The 18,012-nt window shown below is 41.0% G+C and overlaps 2 protein-coding genes and 1 long non-coding RNA gene across 6 annotated transcripts in view; 1 reads left to right on the top strand and 2 right to left on the bottom strand.

Annotated features, from left to right (window-relative positions):
* Positions 1 to 7: 7 nt before the first annotated feature.
* On the bottom strand, positions 8 to 2,700 carry LOC149982163 (uncharacterized). Its single transcript, XR_016482683.1, has 2 exons — positions 2,379 to 2,700; positions 8 to 2,230 (listed from the first exon to the last, which is right to left on the bottom strand). It is a non-coding gene; the product is annotated as an uncharacterized LOC149982163 (long non-coding RNA).
* Positions 2,701 to 7,457: 4,757 nt separating this feature from the next.
* Positions 7,458 to 18,012, top strand: part of LOC110531020 (protein kinase C iota type) — a 38,126-nt gene continuing 27,571 nt past the window's right edge. The window contains exons 1-2 of one of the 4 annotated variants that reach the window (XM_036986525.2): positions 7,458 to 7,694; positions 7,834 to 7,993. In XM_036986525.2, coding sequence (XP_036842420.1) covers positions 7,914 to 7,993 — 80 coding nt within the window. In that variant the 5' untranslated portion in view covers positions 7,458 to 7,694; positions 7,834 to 7,913. Of the gene's footprint in view, positions 7,994 to 18,012 lie in introns of all 4 variants that reach the window. The other 3 variants (XM_090182871.1, XM_036986524.2, XM_090182870.1) reach the window with 3 other exon arrangements.
* On the bottom strand, positions 11,513 to 13,079 carry LOC110530778 (eukaryotic translation initiation factor 5A-1). The gene has a single exon (XM_021614040.3). The coding sequence runs from the start codon at positions 13,032 to 13,034 to the stop codon at positions 12,561 to 12,563; it is 474 nt and encodes a 157-aa protein (XP_021469715.1). The 5' UTR covers positions 13,035 to 13,079; the 3' UTR covers positions 11,513 to 12,560.

The raw sequence follows: 18,012 nt of genomic DNA, 5'->3' as shown, positions 1-18,012 counted from the left end.
CAAGTCTGGTAACAGATTTTTATTTATATTATACACTGCTCAAAAACACTTAAACAACACAATGTAACTCCAAGTCAATCACACTTCTGTGAAATCAAACTGTCCACTTAGGAAGCAACACTGATTGACAATAAATAGACAACAGGTGGAAATTATAGGCATTTAGCAAGACACCCCCAATAAAGGAGTGGTTCTGCAGGTGGGGACCACAGACCACTTCTCAGTTCCTATGCTTGCTGGCTGATGTTTTGGTCACTTTTGAATGCTGCCGGTGCTTTCACTCTAGTGGTAGCATGAGACGGAGTCTACAACCCACACAAGTGGCTCAGGTAGTGCAGCTCATCCAGGATGGCACATCAATGCGAGATGTGGCAAGAAGGTTTGCTGTGTCTGTCAGCGTAGTGTCCAGAGCATGGAGGCGCTACCAGGAGACAGGCCAGTACATCAGGAGACGTGGAGGAGGCCGTAGGAGGGCAGCAACCCAGCAGCAGGACCGCTACCTCCGCCTTTGTGCAAGGAGGAGCACTGCCAGAGCCCTGCAAAATGACCTCCAGCAGGCCACAAATGTGCATGTGTCTGCTCAAACGGTCATAAACAGACTCCATGAGGGTGGTATGAGGGCACGACGTCCACAGGTGGGGGTTGTGCTTACAGCCCAACACCGTGCAGGACGTTTGGCATTTGCCAGAGAACACCAAGATTGGCAAATTCGCCACTGGCGCCCTGTGCTCTTCACAGATGAAAGCAGGTTCACACTGAGCACATGTGACAGACGTGACAGTCTGGAGACGCCGTGGAGAACGTTCTGCTGCCTGCAACATCCTCCAGCATGACCGGTTTGGCGGTGGGTCAGTCATGGTGTGGGGTGGCATTTCTTTGTGCTCCATGTGCTTGCCAGAGGTAGCCTGACTGCCATTAGGTACCAAGATGAGATCCTCAGACCCCTTGTGAGACCATATGCTGGTGTGGTTGGCCCTGGGTTCCTCCTAATGCAAGACAATGCAAGACCTCATGTGGCTGGAGTGTGTCAGCAGTTCCTGCAAGAGGAAGGCATTGATGCTATGGACTGGCCCGCCCGTTCCCTAGACCTGAATCCAATTGAGCACATCTGGGACATCATGTCTCGCTCCATCCACCAACGCCACGTTGCACCACAGACTGTCCAGGAGTTGGCGGATGCTTTAGTCCAGGTCTGGGAGGAGATCCCTCAGAAGACCATCCGCCACCTCATCAGGACCATGCCCAGGCGTTGTAGGGAGGTCATACAGGCACGTGGAGGCCACACACACTACTGAGCCTCATTTTGACTTGTTTTAAGGACATTACATCAAAGTTGGATCAGCCTGTAGTGTGGTTTTCCACTTTAATTTTGAGTGTGACTCCAAATCCAGACCTCCATGGGTTGATATATTTGTGTGTACATTTTGTGTGATTTTGTTGTCAGCACATTCAACTATGTAAAGAAAAAAGTATTTAATAAGAATATTTCATTCATTCAGATCTAGGATGTTATTTTAGTGTTCCCTTTATTTTTTTGAGCAGTGTATTTATAAGTACAAAAAAATATGTTGCTTGTCTAATGTCTCATCAATCATGGAATTCACAAGGCACTTCCTGGTTGCTATGCCACGGGTGTTCTTGGTGGATATCCTCATGCAACTTCAGTCAATCTTTGTCGTTGTAAAATACCAACTCGTCTCAGGCTTGGTAAACAGCCTTCAAAGTCTACCTACATTTTGGCAAATCATTTCAATATAATTAAGTTTTTAACATCATGTACAGTGCTTTCAATGTAATACACAGAAAATGCCGTATTGCTACAATCACTATGGCGATACACTGATGAAAAACAGTTTATTAGCTGCTTCTCCCTGAGTTGAAAGGCGGAGAGCCAGTGTGTGTCTCAAATCCTCCTGGAATCCAATGTCTCTAAAGTCCAAAAAGGGTGTTCCTCTCGATCGCATACCAAATGGCACCCTATCTCCTATATAGTGCACTACTTTTGACCAGATAGAGCCCTGGTCAACAGTAGTGCACTATATAGGGTGCCATTTGAGATGCTAATTTCCTGTGCTCATGGTTCCCTCAGAGAGTTGATGTGGGCACTGAGTTTGAGGGCGGGGCCTAGTTTTGATATTCATAGCTGTCATCAAGTGGTTCTCTGTCAGCAATGGGAGGGCCTGGCCGTCAATCTCCTGGGAACGTAACTCGTTGGATATGTCCCGCCTACCTGGAGGAGGAGGAGGAGAGAGAGGGGGGACAAATGAGGAAGGTGGAGAGAGGAGTTGTGACCCGAGAGGGAAAAACTCCAGGCCCCAGGCATACTGTATAAGATATGTGCATCCATTACAGTCTTGGCTCAAGCAGCATAAAGATACCTGGTAGAGAGTTGATGTAGGAGCAGACTTGTTCTACACTGTATTGGATTTTCACTACAGTATTTTCCTGCGATCTGTCCATAAGAGGGACTTAACGTCTCTCCTCCTCTCCCCTTCCTCCTCCTCTCTTCCTCTCCTCTCCCCTCCCTGCTCCCTCCCCTCCCTGCTCCTCTCCCCTCCCTGCTCCCTCCCTCTCTCTGTCATCTTCTCTCCCTCTCTTCATGCCGATGCAGCCTGGTGATCATGGGGACAAGGGGCTCTTCTTCCTCCTCTTCCCCCTCAACCTTCTCTGGACCTCATCAGAGCCGTAGGGCCACTTCACCTGCAGTGGAAGTAACATGATCACGATCAGACATTTCCCCATATAATGCTTTAGAGGCACAACAGTTTGGGGTTTCGTAGGTAGATCAGATACAGTGCCTTGCGAAAGTATTCGGCCCCCTTGAACTTTGCGACCTTTTGCCACATTTCAGGCTTCAAACATAAAGATATAAAACTGTATTTTTTTGTGAAGAATCAACAACAAGTGGGACACAATCATGAAGTGAAACGACATTTATTGGATATTTCAAACTTTTTTAACAAATCAAAAACTGAAAAATTGGGCGTGCAAAATTATTCAGCCCCTTTACTTTCAGTGCAGCAAACTCTCTCCAGAAGTTCAGTGAGGATCTCTGAATGATCCAATGTTGACCTAAATGACTAATGATGATAAATACAATCCACCTGTGTGTAATCAAGTCTCCGTATAAATGCACCTGCACTGTGATAGTCTCAGAGGTCCGTTAAAAGCGCAGAGAGCATCATGAAGAACAAGGAACACACCAGGCAGGTCCGAGATACTGTTGTGAAGAAGTTTAAAGCCGGATTTGGATACAAAAAGATTTCCCAAGCTTTAAACATCCCAAGGAGCACTGTGCAAGCGATAATATTGAAATGGAAGGAGTATCAGACCACTGCAAATCTACCAAGACCTGGCCGTTCCTCTAAACTTTCAGCTCATACAAGAAGAAGACTGATCAGAGATGCAGCCAAGAGGCCCATGATCACTCTGGATGAACTGCAGAGATCTACAGCTGAGGTGGGAGACTCTGTCCATAGGACAACAATCAGTCGTATATTGCACAAATCTGGCCTTTATGGAAGAGTGGCAAGAAGACAGCCATTTCTTAAAGATATCCATAAAAAGTGTCATTTAAAGTTTTTGAATAAAGTTCTAAAGTGAATGTCGGCCTACACTTGACGGATTGGGCATATATCGCTGTAACTAACAGATGAGATGAGGATTGTGCATATATCGCTGTAACTAACAGATGAGATGAGGATTGGGCATATATCGCTGTAACTAACAGATGAGATGAGGATTGGGCATATATCGCTGTAACTAACAGATGAGATGAGGATTGGGCATATATCGCTGTAACTAACAGATGAGATGAGGATTGGGCATATATCGCTGTAACTAACAGATGAGATGAGGATTGGGCATATATCGCTGTAACTAACAGATGAGATGAGGATTGGGCATATATCGCTGTAACTAACAGATGAGATGGGGATTGGGCATATATCGCTGTAACTAACAGATGAGATGAGGATTGCTGGACTAGACCAAGACAGAGTTCTCCTCACGCTCCCCGTCGGCACAGTAGCCTATGCGGCTATAAACCTACAGATTGATAAGCGAAGGGTTTCCTGTGCGCACATTCTGCCGAATCATTTCTTAAAACCTGAAGAAAAATATGAATTTACATTTCTATGTGCAAACGGAACACACATACTCACACAAATAATAATGAGCTGTAGCCTATAAAATACAATGAATTACTTAAAAATTACTTAAAAATACAATGTGATTTTCTGGATTTTTGTTTTCGATTCCGTCTCTCACAGTTGAAGTGTACCTATGATAAACATTACAGACCTCTACATGCTTTGTAAGTAGGAAAACCTGCAAAATCGGCAGTGTATCAAATACTTGTTCTCCCCACTGTATATGGATATGAAGGCTGTCTATGAGACAAATACTCTACCAGTGTCCAGGGGCAGTCACAAAAGTGAATATATTATTTGAATGACCTGTAGCCTGTTGTTGTATGTGTTAAGGCCTACTTGACATTTCAACTGTCCTATTTAATTAATTGAAGTATAATGGCCAGCCCAGATATAACAAATCAGAAACATTGGCTCATTAAAATGAGTAATGTTACTAACATGAGGTCAACCTTATCTCGGGCTATTCATATTAAAATGTGGTCTCGCTTATCTCGGCCTATTCATATTAAAATGTGGTCTCGCTTATCTTGGCCTATTCATATTAAAATGAGGTCAACCTTAGCTCGGCCTATTAATATTAAAATGAGGTCTAGCTTAGCTCGGCCTATTAATATTAAAATGAGGTCTAGCTTAGCTCGGCCTATTAATATTAAAATGAGGTCTAGTTTAGCTCGGCCTATTAATATTAAAATGAGGTCTAGCTTAGTTCGGCCTATTAATATTAAAATGAGGTCTAGCTTAGTTCGGCCTATTAATATTAAAATGAGGTCAACCTTATCTCGGCCTATTAATATTAAAATGAGGTCTAGCTTAGCTCGGCCTATTAATATTAAAATGAGGTCTAGCTTAGCTCGGCCTATTAATATTAAAATGAGGTCTAGCTTAGTTCGGCCTATTAATATGGTTGGTTTGCCTTTTCCCCTTTGATCTGCTGCATTTTCAAATAAGTGTAGTTAATTTTTTTGAATGATATAGAAAACTTTTTAGTATTCTTTAATATATCTTGTTTTACCTTTAGTTAACTAGGCAAGTCAGTTAAGAACAAAATCTTGTTTTATAATGAAGGTCAACCCCGGGCCAAACCCTTCCCTGACCCGGACAACGCTGTGCCAATTGTGCGCCACCTTATGGGACTCCCTATCACGGCCGGTTGTGATACAGTCGAACCAGGTTCTGTAGTGACGCTTCTAGCACTGAGATGCAGTTCCTTAGACTGCTGCGCCACTCGGGAGCCCCCACCCTGATTTTCCATTTTCCATTTCCAAATAATCTGAATTCAATAGCCTATAGCCTAAAATATATGCAATAAAGTGCAATCAGATCTGAAATGTATTTGATAAAGACTGCAATTTGGTGTCATGTTGATTACTCACTATTCATCATGTTCATAGCCTACATGTAAAAAGACCGGAAGAATCTGAAAAATATAGCCTTATTAGCCAACCGAATTTAATTTTTTTCAGCATTTGAATTGTTGAAGGTAATTTGAAAGAAAATGTATTTTTTTTAAATCACACAAACCCTCAAAATGAAGTGGCCTAGTTTGACATATTTTACATGTAATTTTGTGTAAATAAAGTACCTTCTTTAATTTGATCCAAACAAGTTTGCTTAAAAAGGACCATTCGAGATTGCTGATATTTTTTATTTAACTAGGCAAGTCAGTTAAAAAACAAATTCCTATGTACAATGACAGCCTACGAACAGTGATGCCTTGTTCAGGGGCAGAACGACAGATTTTTACCTTGTCAGTTTGGGCATTCGAGCTAGCAACCTTTCGGTTACTGGCCCAACGCTCTAACCACTAGGCTACCTGCCACACATATTAGGAAGGTTCCAATTCCTGAAGTGCAATGTTACATTTTCACACTGGATTTGTTACTAGACCTGACTCCTGGCGAAGTGGCCGAACAAAACCCTGCGGATTCAGACTGTCACAATCATGTTCTAAACGTGTCAAGCATTAGAACCTACGGAATGAAAACCTAGACACAGCACCACCTGCAGTGTGGGAGGACCATACACAACAGGGCAGAGGTCCTTACTGTAAAAATAAATGTTCATAAAAAAAAAAAAACATTTCTAATTTTGGAGACAACGTCGAGGCTTTTACACCCACAAATAAATGCCTCTAATTTATATAGGCTACTGTAAATTGCTCAAATTGCATTTAAATCTTTATTGCTTGCCCACCTTTTGAAAAAAAAAATAGGCCTACATTAAAATATTTAACACAACATATCCTTTATTGCTGAATTAACTTTGTAGCCTAATACATTTGAAGGAAAAGGAAACCGCACACTGCTCTTGATAGTATCACTGATATTTAAGCTTATGTATCGGCCTCACGGCCTTCGCCAGAGCTTTTTAGCCTAATACATTAAACAGTCTACTCTCAAGTCACCATTTAGTATTTTGCACCATCGGTGTGCGTCATAGAAAAGACTAACATGTCCTCAAGATAATATAGTCTTGTCTGTGTGACCAGAGATGCTTTGAGAATTAAGCCTTTATAGCTGCCATGATATAAAACAAATCACACACAATTTATCTTCTGCAGACTCAAAAAATGTTACCATGGCAACAACTTAGATTTAGGCCAGGAATAGCGCAGACAGTTTGTATAGACCTATGACGACGACCGAGAGTAGGAGACATACAGACCGTCCAATTTACAAGACATCGTCGTTTTTAATGACCATGTAGAAAATAGTAAGGGCTTCCTGCTTTCACAAATAAATTGCACAATTGAGAATAACAAGGCGCATGCCATAGCCTAAGACTCCAATGTATCTTATTTGTAAGCCTATATACAAATAGTTCTGTGTCTAGTCTTTTTGTTGGAGCGTTTGAGAATTAATGCAAGCAAAATCATTCAACATGCAACAAAACAAAAAATGTCACGTTTTACTGGTAGTATCTATTGCAATACTAGGTATTTGTATGTCCACTAGGTGACACTAGACTCGGGAAAAGAGGCCACAGGTTTTCCAGACTTCATAAATCATGCTGATGTTGAACAGAGAACTGCTGGTATCTGTCATTCATGCATCATCGTGGATTCTGTATGACTGTAGGTCTAGGTTTGTATGGCAAAAATAATACCCATCTCTATTTCCAAAATATGATTTTCATATCAATAACTCCATTTCAACTTCCACATATTTTATTAGAATTGAAATTATATGTAGAAATGGCAATATACAATGTAATTCCCAAGGACCCCACAAAGGTCTAGCCCGCGATCAGGATGGTTCGTATGAGACTGGTCTATACCCCCCTCGCATTTCAGTTGGTACAATCGGAATGCTGGCGAACACATTCATGTTAAAGTATTGGTGTTGAAATGAAAATGTACTCATTGTCTATCATTATAATATATGATTAATTAACATGATTTGCCTTGTATTATATATGTTTTATATACACTGATCGCAGATAATATTTTGTATCTTTTTTGTTTAGTTTGTTGATTGAAGTAATTTGTTGCCCCTGTTACATTCCGCTAATGGATTCGTCCGCCGTGAGGCCTTTACAGTAGTAAGTTAAGGAGTGTTGTTTGGCGGATTCCTTCAAGTTTTTACCTTATTTTATGTCTGAATTTTGTAAAATTAAGAAAGTGCCAATTGTTCGTTTCCATAACTAGTCATCTAGCTAATTATTTTATCTATCGATATAGGTACAGAAGAGGGTTTTGGGTGTGGTACACAGTAGGAAGGCATCTTCGGCGAGCGGAGCGTCCGAATCAGAGAGTTTATCATGCCGACGTTGCGGGACAGTAGCATGTCTCACCCCGGCGAGAACCCTTACCAAGTCCGGGTAAAAGCTTACTACAAAGGGTAAGTACACAGTTAGGTTTTGCAATTTGTTTTGGGATTAAACAAATCGTTATTTGACTCGTTAGTAACTTGGGCTTTATTAGCCAGATATCGTTAGTCAGGTAACGTTAGAGAGAAACTTGACAGGCAGGGTGGAACTATCCAGACTACAGTGGCTACAGGTTTTGAGACATGACTTAACTAAAGTCACATTGGACTTAGTTAGAGGCTAGCTAACGTTAGCTGGATGTTTTGATTCCTGTCAGGGTCCTCATAGCCAGCTATTGAAGCTGGTGTGTTTATAACTGGACTGAACCATTTTACAGCATGTTATGAATAACCTACATTGAATATCCTTTTATTTATTTGTAATAGATTAGAGAGCCTATTTTGAGATGTTACTGTTTGTGGTTATATTCTAGCTAGTGAATGGTGATCAGTAGTTGCATTCCAAGATGGAAATCACTTGTAAAACACAGATGTTGCCTAACACTCCTTGTGTGATGCCGAGTCTGTGATTGTGGTTTTTTTTTCCCAGAGTGAGACTTGCCAAACGTGTATTACCAGTACCTTCTGCCAGACCTGTTGTATTTCATGCTAAGTCTACATAGCTGCCCAGCCAGCACTATTGTCCCTAGGTAATTAAACGAGTTGTTTCTGGAAGCAAAACATCCATACTATTTCTGAGATGACCGCCTAGGAATGTCAAGTATTTGGGGAATCTGGTATGAAGCATTTAATTGGTTTGTCAAGTGCAGGGACATGCCACTCATTATTAAGGCAACCAGGCTATATATAAGCTTGGGCTGTTCTATACATTTGTGAATGAACACTGCTAAAGGCAATAATATTTTAGTAGAGAAAAGCTTTTCTCTGTTAGCCTGGATCCAAGTGGCTTAGTAATGTTTTACTCCATGTTGAAACAGAACAATTATGTTTGGATCCAGGCAAGGCCTACATCCCCGTTGGCTCTCATCCGAATCGCATTTCTGATTCTAACCATCAGTCCTATATACAGTTTTTACTGTTCTTCCTTGTATCAGTCATATACTGTTTCTATGGCTCTGCTCTTTATATATGCTTTCATACTGTCCAATAATAATGGCCAGTTTGACATAAATACACAGGGCCACTTGGCCTCCAAACCAGAGGCAGGATTCCTGAGGAATGTAGGTTGAATGGTTGACAGAGAACTAGGTTCAGTGAGAGAAATAGATTATTTTCCTCTCTTGGTAAGTAGGCAGTGCCTGTCTTTTATAGCAGCTCTCTGTCTGCATCAGTGCACAACACAAGGCCGGATTTGTGTCCCAAACGGCACCCATTCCCTATATAGTGAACTACTTTTGACCAGGGCTCTCGTCAAAAGTAGTACACTATATATGGACTAGGATGCCATTGGGGTTCAGCCCCAGCTTTGTAAAGAGTAAGTGTGTTGCCATATTCTTATATTCAATGAAAGCCCTCCAAGCACATCACATCAGGCACAAAGCTGTCAATTTTCTCTCTTCCTTCCCACCATCTTAGTTATCGTAATAGCCTGATAACCAATGGCTTTAAGTGCTCACAACAACCACTGTAACCTCTATGCCAGGGTTATTCCACAACAACCACTGTAACCTCTATGCCTGGGCTATTCCACAACAACCACTGTACTCTCTATGCCAGGGCTATTCAACAACAACCACTGTAACCCATAGAGGTCTATTCAACTACATTTTTAAAGGGGCCAGATTTGAATATGGCCAGATATTTTCTTCATGGGATTACTCTTCCTTTTTTAAAAAAAAACAATACACAATTAGAATCTTAGAAAGCACTTTTATTTAAATGACATGTTGCTAAAAGTTTATTTGAAGTGCTTTAAGAGTAATTCAGTGCATCAACTTTTTTGAAATAATGGAACACATTTGTACTCATAACACAGTGTATTGTACGTACATACATTCATCTTTTGTTTGGATGTATCTTTTTTTAATACCATTTTTTTTACACATAGGAAACATGGCATATCTCCGTTGACCAGCATCACATTCTGTTCTATATCTGTTCAGTTCAATCTTTCCTGTCTTAATATAAGAACCCCCCCCCCCACACACACACACACACACATACACACACACACGTGTTTCCCTTCTAATGGGAGAAATTGCACTGTTTAGATTAGGGAAAGATCAGAAAAGTTTGGCAGGAGTCAGGGCAACCCGCAGGCAGTGATGAAGATTCACGTTTGACAAGGAGGAGCAAGTGTTAATTTTTCTGGAATGAATGTAAGAGAAGCTGGATCCACATGTGTATGTTGATCAAAACATTGTTAAAAGAAAAAACACGCCAATGCTCTTATGTTTGGTATTTGCTCTGCAATAATATGCCCAGTCCAAAACTTCACACAGACAGAAGCGCCTGCCTCAGATCAGCTGATGCGTACGTGTCTACTAACTCCAGCTGTAGGGGACCCTCGTCGCGTGACGTCAGCAGGTTTTCTTGTCGTAGTTGCTTTTGTCCACGATTGCTATCTCCTCCCTAAACTCACATACTCTCTTGAGATAATTACCCTTGCATAGCCACCTAACATCATGATGTAAAAGTAGATCATGATGCTTAACAGACATGTTTTTCAGCAGACTACAAAACAAGCCATGTTGCAAGCCAGATGTTAATCGGATAAAGTTTAGGATAGGCCAAACTGAATCCATGGTGGTTTTTTTTAACATACCTCTGAGTTAAGCTCGGTGTAGTGATCTCATCTTCGTTGAAAGAACTGATAGGCGGGAAGAAGGGGCCCCTGTACTCTGCTCGCCGTAGACGGAGCGTCATCTGTGACAAGCATGTTAACTTACTACAAATCCAGTCCGTTCTCATTGAAAAAAGGAGACCATTTTCTAAAAAAGGATCTCAGCAGTAGTGTGTCCCTCCAATGGCATGAAGCCAAGCATGTCCTCCCGAAAGCACTCTCCATAAAAAAAAAATCTCACAAATAAGCACAACTGTTCAATGTCAGTAGGCTTGTCCAAAGCAGGAGACATTTACCTCAGAGATTTGCAGTCTGCCCAAAAGAGTTTCAAAACTTCCATAGCTAGAACTTCGATTCTCCTTGCTGTTGATGTGTTCGACGGGTTTATTTTTAATCGATGAGATCTGATTTCTCACCTTGTCGTCCATGGTTACCTCCTCACTGCAGCCAGCATGCATGCACTCTTTTACATTCTCAGTGTCTGTAAAAGGCCTCTATTTTTCCCTCCCCTATGTGTCCAAGCCACACGGAGAGAGGCTGGCATAGCCAGATCGCACTATTTTGACTAGAGGATTTAATTAGGGCCGATTTTCAAGTTTTCATAACAATCGGTAATCAGCATTTTTTGACACCGATAATGACCGATTACATTGAAAGAAGAAGGAAGGCCTTAAAGATCATCAAGGACAACAACCACCCGAGCCACTGCCTGTTCACCCCGCTATCATCCAGAAGGCGAGGTCAGTACAGGTGCATCAAAGCTGGGACCGAGAGACTGAAAAACAGCTTCTATCTCAAGGCCATCAGACTGTTTTTCTATTTGTTTTAACTTTATTATTTTTTGCCATCTCCAGTCAGGTGACAAAGGCCTCGAGTGAACAAAATACGTTTGCAACTCCACCCCCCCCCCCCCCCCCCCCGATCGAGCCCCTCACACACCTCACTGCAAAATGCCTTCCAGAACATTCTACTCCGCCACGCCAAAGCCTCACTCTTTCCGACTATTATGGGATGCCCAGGGCGGGGCTAGGTTGCCATGGTGATAGGCAAGTGCACTGGGCCCTCCGGCTTTCTAAACAGACAGAGCGGCATTGACAAGAGAAATCACTGAAGTTTGGTTCCATATTTAGCATCTTTTCTCTAATGTTCTTTCTTCATATCGAAGTGTTTTGAAATGCTGGAGTGGTACTGTTAAGACTGCTTGTTAAGTGCTAGCCACCAGCGTTCCCACGGTTTGGGAGAAAAGCATCGGAGTTGTCTGATCAGCCAGAGCAGAGAGGCCATGCTGGGAAGCAGCAGTATGGCAGCCAGAGGGACAACCCTAACGTAGTTCAATGTCAGTAAAAGGGGCCCCAAGCCCCCCCTCCCACCATTCAAACAGCTCCCCCCTCCCTCTAAAAAGGCATCGGACGAGCTCAATTATAAGGAATATAAAAAACTTATCATAAAAAAGCTGGATCCCATCATTATTTTAAACATTCAGGAATGTATGTGGCAAGACAAACATCTCGAAGGCAAAAATAAACAGGAATGAGGAAGAAGTCAAAAAAAGAATCTATATTTCACCAATAAGTACTTTTCTTTATATAGTAGATTATGTAGAACTAAACAAAACCTCAGTGATCCGGCAGAATGCCAGCCAACACAGCGAGCGTGCCGCAGTAACGCTGGGACAGTCCGACAGCGTCGGAGAGAGAGAAACCAAAAAACGAGAGGGGAAAAAACAAAGGAGTAATCACAACAGAATGATTGAGGTTGTCTGTGAAGGCCGTCGCTTTGGTGACAGAAGAACCAATAAGAATACTAGAGACTGGTTGTGGGTGGAGTTTGTTGTCTGGGCAGGTCAGTCCTGTCTTTCTATTTGCCACCGGTCATCTGCTTAATGGCCACAGCACACTCCTCCCCCATAGCAGACAGCACAGAGACCAGGATATCCTCTGAAGCGGCAAACTTCTGCTCGATCTCCTTGCCCAGGTCTGAATCAGGCACGCGCAGGTCCTCCCTCACGTCTCCATTGTCACCCATGAGGGACATGAACCCATCAGTGATGTTCAACAGCTGGAACTCATTCCTCTTGATGTGGGGCACGTCCATGTTGTGGGTGGAGGGGCACATGTCCTCATACTTCTTGTTGGTGAAGATGTCAATGCCCACCATGTTAACCTTGGCGTGTCCGTGCTTTCCTGTCTTGGAGGTGGACATTTTCACGATCTTGCAAGGGCGTCCCTTCAACACCACATAGCCGTTCTTTCGCAGGGCAGAGCACTGCATAGGAATGGTGGCGGAGGCGCCAGACTCTCCGGTGGTGAAGTCAAGATCAGTGTCTGCCATGGTGCGATGGATTAGGGGCACTTCCAGGAAAAAGAGGAGGCCATCAGACTGTTAAACAGCCACCACTAACATTGAGTGGCTGCTGCCAACACACTGACTCAACTCCAGCCACTTTAATAATGGGAATTGATGGGAAATTATGTCAAATATATCACTAGCCACTTTAAACAATGCTACCTAATATAATGTTTACATACCCTACATTATTCATCTCATATGTATACGTATATACTGTACTCTATATAATCTACTGCATCCTTATGTAATACATGTATCACTAGCCACTTTAACTATGCCACTTTGTTTACATACTCATCTCATATGTATATACTGTACTCAATACCATCTACTGTATCTGCCTATGCTGCTCTACCATCACTCATCCATATATATTTATGTACATATTCTTTATCCCCTTACACTTGTGTCTATAAGGTAGTAGTTTTGGAATTGTTAGCTAGATTACTCGTTGGTTATTACTGCATTGTCGGAACTAGAAGCACAAGCATTTCGCTACACTCGCATTAACATCTGCTAACCATGTGTATGTGACAAATAAAATTTGATTTGATTTTGATTTGACATTGCACTCCACGAGGAGACTGCGTGGCAGGCTGTGACTACCTGTTATGCGAGTGCTGCAAGGAGCCAAGGTACGATGCTAAGCTAGCATTAAACCTATCTTATAAAAAAACAATCTATCTTAACATAATCACTTGATTACACATGGTTGATGATATTGCTAGTTTATCTAGCTTGTCCTGCGTTGCATATAATCGATGCGGTGCCTGTTAATTTATCATTGAATCATAGCCTACATCGCCAAATGGGTGATTTAACAAGCGCATTCGTGAAAATAACACGGTCGTTGCACCAATGTGTACCTAACCATAAACATCAATGCCTTTCTTAAAATCAATACACAAGTATATAATTTTAAACGTGCATATAGTTAATATAGTTTAGTTAATATTGCCTGCTAACATGAATTTCTTTTAACTTGGGAAATTGTGTCACTTCTCTTGCGTTCTGTGTAACAGAGTCAGGGTATATGCAGCAGTTTGGGCCGCCTGGCTCGTTGTGAACTGTGAAGACTATTTCTTCCTAACAAAGACAGCCAACTTTGCCAAGTGGGGAATGATTTCACAAAAGCGCATTTGCGAAAAAAGCATAATCGTTGCATGAATGTAAATAACCATTAACATCAATGCCTTTCTTGAAATCAATACACAGAAGTATATATTTTTAAACCTGCATATTTAGTTTTAAAAAATGCATGTTAGCAGGCCATATTAACTAGGCAAATTGTGTCACTTCAATTGTGTTCATTGCACGCAGAGTCAGGGTATATGCAACAGTGTGGGCCGTCTGGCTCGTTGCGAACTAATTTGCCAGAATTTTACGTATTTCTGACATAACATTGAAGGTTGTGTAATGTAACAGGAATGTTTAGACTTATGGATGCCACCCGTTGGATAAAATACGGAACGGTTCCGTATTTCACTGAAAGAATGAACGTTTTATTTTCGAAATGATAGTTTCCGGATTTGACCATATTAATGACCTACGGCTCATATTTCTGTGTGTTATTATGTTGCACATATTGCACTTTTACTTTCTTCTCCAACACTGTTTTTGCATTATTTAAACAAAATTGAACATGTTTCATTATTTATTTGAGGCTAAATTGATTTGATTGATGTATTATATTAAGTTAAAATAAATGTTCATTCAGTATGGTTGTAATTGTCATTATTACAAATAAATAAGTAGATTTTTAAAAATCGTCCGATTTAATTGGTATCAGCTTTTTTTGGTCCTCCAATAATCGGTATCGGCGTTGAAAAATCATAATCGGTCGACCTCTAATATTGACCTGGCTCTGCTCGTATGAGGCTGTTTTTTAATTTATTTTGCCCTACATCTGAACCAACTGGAGAGTTGGGTGTGGACTTGTGAACAGCAGGCACATAGGCTTCCCTCCTGCAATTTCTACGAACAGGTACTTCTCAGTCCACTCACTTATGAATCAGCGATTATCATCATCCACTTTTATTTCCTTTTGAGTTGAGGGAACATTTTGTCAGCTTACATTCTCTGTGCTAAATGTTTGTAAAATTTGCTAGCCAGCTTGTAAAATAGCTCGGCTTAGGCGGTGAACTGGTACAGTCAACTCCGATTGGCTGATGTTAGCAGCACTGATCGGCTGGCTGTAACTGGTACATTCGGTGATATTGATTCACAGCGTTAACTATAGTAACAAAAACAAAAAAATTGTATTCTATTGGCTCAAAAAAATATATGTTCAGAATGGATCAAAGGGCCAATTTTATAAATGGATCAATGTGCTGAATCTTGATTAGCCCTGCTGGATGCTATGATTGTTTGTGTTTGACAAGTAGCCTAATCTTGTTGCTAGATTTAATTACAGTTAGCGGTCAATTTGTTTTGCTCGTAATGGGGCTGGCACTTAGCTAGGCTGAACTGTTTATGGAATAGTCACTCTCACCATGTTATGATTCAGTTGGCCTTATCATTGAGCGGTCTGTCCATATGACCGTGGTTATTTGGGTATTGGAACAACCTTACCCTCCATTCTATTCACCCTGATCCCTGCCTCTCTGTGGGTGAAGGTTGTGTGTGTGTGTGTGTGTGTGTGTGATAGAGTACCACAGCAGGTTCTGTAGCAGTTCAGTGGAGCAGGGTGGGTGGTGGTGGGATTCCATGGCTCCCAGCAGTAACACCGTGACAGAGAGATGATGGATGTTCCTAGGTGTGCTGCCTCCATGCTGGAGTGACCGATGATCTACCCGCCCAGCAGCAGATGGGGTTGCCAGGGTGGTGTACTTACACTCATGGCCAGGATACATCCAGGGGTCACTTTAGTTTTCAGAAATCAGCATTTTCAAAAAACAGACCAAAAACAACATGTTTTCATATTGAAAGTCAGTATTATTTTTTTCTTCAATAGAGTGAGATGGGGCATGAACTATAGTTCATAACACATTCAGCAGAAAATAGTTTTCATCACATGACAACAGAAGTAGAGGTCAACCAATTATGACTTTTCAACACCGATACCGATTATTGGAGGACCAAAAAAAAAGTCGATACCGGCCGATTTAAAAAAATAAATATATATATATATTTTAATAATGACAATTACAACAATACTCAATGAGCACTTTTATTTTAACTTTTAAATTAATATAATACATCAATAAAATCAATTTAGTCTCAAATAAATAATGAAACATGTTCAATTGGTTTAAATAATGCAAAAACAAAGTGTTGGAGAAGAAAGTAAAAGTGCAATATGTGCCATGTAAGAAAGCTAACGTTTCAGTTTCTTGCTCAGAACATATGAAAGCTGGTGGTTCCTTTTAACATGAGTCTTCAATATTCCCAGTTAAGAAGTTTTAGGTTGTAGTTATTATAGGACTATTTCTCTCTATACCATTTGTATTTCATATACCTTTGACTATTGGATGTTCTAATAGTTACTTTAGTATTGCCAGCCTAATCTCGGGAGTTGATTGGCTTGAAGTCATAAACAGCTCAATGCTTGAAGCACAGCGAAGAGCTGCAAAAGCAGGAAAGTGCTGTTTGAAGGAATGCTTACGAGCCTGCTGCTGCCTACCACCGCTCAGTCAGACTGCTCTATCAAATCATAGACTTAATTATAATATAATAACACACAGAAATACGAGCCTTTGGTCATTAATATGGTCAAATCCTGAAACTATAATTTCAAAAACAAAATGTTTATTCTTTCAGTGAAATATGCAACCGTTCTGTATTTTATCTAACGGATGGCATACATAAGTCTAAATATTGCTGTTGCGTTGCACAACCTTCACCTGTCATAATTATGTAAAATTCTGGCAAATTAGTTTGCAACGAGCCAGGTGGCCCACACTGTTCCATATACCCTGACTCTGTGTGCAATAAACGCAAGAGAAGTGACACAATTTGCCTAGTTAATATTGCCTGCTAACATGTATTCTTTTAAACTAAATATGCAGGTTTTAAAATATATTGATTTTAATAAAGGCATTGATGTTTATGGTTAGGTACATTCGTGCAACGATTGTGCTTTTTTGGCAAATGCGCTTTTGTTAAATCATCCCCCGTTTGGCAAAGTTGGCTGTCTTTGTTAGGATGAAATGGTCTTCACACAGTTCGTAACGAGCCAGGCGGCCCAAACTGCTGCATATACCCTGACTCTGTTGCACAGAACGCAAGAGAAGTGACACAATTTCCCTAGTTAAAAGAAATTCATGTTAGTAGGCAATATTAACAAAACATGCAGGTTTAAAAATATATACTTGTGTATTGATTTTAAGAAAGGCGTTGATGTTAATCAATAGGTTCACATTGGTACAACGACAGTGCTTTTTTCGCGAATGCACTTGTTAAATCACCCATTTGGCAAAGTAAGCTGTGATTCAATGATAAATTGACAGGCACCGCATCGATTATATGCAATGCATCGATTATATGCAATGCAGGACGAGCTAGATGAACTAGTAATATCATCAACCATGTGTAGTTAACTAGTGATTATGTTCAGATTGATTGTTTTTATAAGATACGTTTAATGCTAGCTAACACCTAGCCTTGGCTCCTTGCTGCACTCGCAAAACAGGTAGTCAGCCTGCCATGCAGTCTCCTCGTGGAGTGCAATGTAATCGGCCATTATTGGTGTCCAAAAATGCTGATTACCGATTTGTAATGAAAACTTGAAAATCGGCCCTAATTAATTGGCCATTCCAATTAATCGGTCGACCTCTAAACAGAAGTGCAACACTATTTGGCTAGTAAGCTACAAGTAAAGTAGCTTACAATAAAATATTTTTTTTTGTTGTTGTTGCTGAAAACAATGCATGGTAATCATATTTCTACTGTTTCTAATTGAAAGTATGTAGCCAGAAAAGTAGCCTACACGTCAGTCAGAGCTCTTGTGATCCAATGACGA

The sequence above is a fragment of the Oncorhynchus mykiss genome, chromosome 8 (assembly GCF_057628025.1).
Source record: "Oncorhynchus mykiss isolate SJ-2025 chromosome 8, ASM5762802v1, whole genome shotgun sequence".
Lineage (NCBI taxonomy): Eukaryota > Metazoa > Chordata > Actinopteri > Salmoniformes > Salmonidae > Oncorhynchus > Oncorhynchus mykiss.
This window is presented reverse-complemented; position numbering and strand designations above follow the sequence as displayed.